The 1,375-nt window shown below is 41.4% G+C and overlaps 1 protein-coding gene across 1 annotated transcript in view; it reads left to right on the top strand.

Annotated features, from left to right (window-relative positions):
* LOC115296445 overlaps nucleotides 1–720 on the top strand; it is a 47,145-nt gene extending 46,425 nt beyond the window's left edge. Inside the window, exon 6 of the mRNA XM_029944904.1 lies at nucleotides 1–720. This exon is cut by the window's left edge and continues 6 nt beyond it. Within this exon, the coding sequence (XP_029800764.1) occupies nucleotides 1–720 (720 nt within the window).
* Nucleotides 721–1,375: the final 655 nt, after the last annotated feature.

Below are 1,375 nucleotides of genomic sequence, written 5' to 3'. Positions count from 1 at the left end.
ACCACCATCCCTCAGCTGCTGTTCAACCTCTGGGGCCCAGATAAGTCCATCAGCTATGGAGGCTGCGTGGCCCAGTTCTATGTGTTTCAATTCCTGGGGTCCGCAGAATGCATCATCTTGGCAGTCATGTCCTTGGATCGGTACATAGCCATCTGCAAACCCTTGAGGTACTCGGCTATCATGCATCGGAGACTCTGTGTTTCCCTAGTGGTTGTGGCATGGATAAGTGGTTTGGCTAACTCCTTGCTTCAGGCATCCCTCACTGTCCAACTGCCACTCTGTGGTAACAACAAAGTGGATGACTTCCTGTGTGAGATTCCAGTGATGATCAAGATGTCCTGTGCCGACACCACATTCAACGTAACTATGCTCTCTGTCGTCGTGGCATTAATTACCTTGATTCCCTTGTCTCTTATCCTTGTCTCCTATGGGTTCATTGTGGCTGCAGTACTCAGAATTCATTCATCAACAGGAAAGAAGAAGGCCTTCAATACCTGTGGCTCCCATATTATTGTTGTCTCTTTCTTCTATGGACCAGGGATATGCATGTATGTACAACCTTCTGGTACTAACTCCCAGGACAAGAACAAATTCATGGCCCTTTTCTACAGTCTGCTGATTCCTATGCTTAACCCTTTTATCTATACTTTGAGGAACAAGGATATGAAAGGAGCAGTAAGGAGGCTTTTCCTCCCACTGAGCCATCAGGAAAGAGAATAAGCACCGCTATTTTATACTCCATGCTCTCCAGGTAGGACTCCAAAAAGCCACTGTGCTAAATTACCTCTCATTTGCCCGACTCCAAAATGGTTAGCATCCCTCAGTAAATAGCCAATCTACACCTATGTTTACTCACCACAGTTTTAATTTATTGGCCCGCATTTTGCAACATGAACCTTCATCTCAATTTTCCTAAAATTTGTGTGACAGTGAATCCGTCATAAGTCCTCTGAGTCCATCTTTGGGTAGAAATCTGAAAAGTGAGCAGTGAATAAACGCCCTCTACCTGACTCAATCACCATCAACCAAACGAATCAAATCCTATCATTTTACGTGTAATATTACAAATATGATGCAAGTAATAAAGACCACAGTTTACCATCTTGCTATTATGGAAATGATATTATGGGTAGAATTTGCTATCAACTTTTTATTTTTATATTTATTAAAGTATAATTGATATACAGTGTTGTATCAGTTTCCGGTACACAGCATAGTGATTTAAAAATCATATACCATATCCAATGCTCACCATGGTGAGTATAGTCACCATCTTCACCCTAGAATATTATTGTGATATTATTGATACTGTTCCCTATACTATACTTTTCATCATTTTGACCTGCTTACTTTATAACTACAAGTACGTGGCTCT

The sequence above is a fragment of the Suricata suricatta genome, chromosome 7 (genome assembly GCF_006229205.1).
Source record: "Suricata suricatta isolate VVHF042 chromosome 7, meerkat_22Aug2017_6uvM2_HiC, whole genome shotgun sequence".
NCBI classification, from domain to species: domain Eukaryota; kingdom Metazoa; phylum Chordata; class Mammalia; order Carnivora; family Herpestidae; genus Suricata; species Suricata suricatta.
Note: the sequence above shows the minus strand (reverse complement) of the source record. Positions and strands in the feature narration are given on the sequence as shown.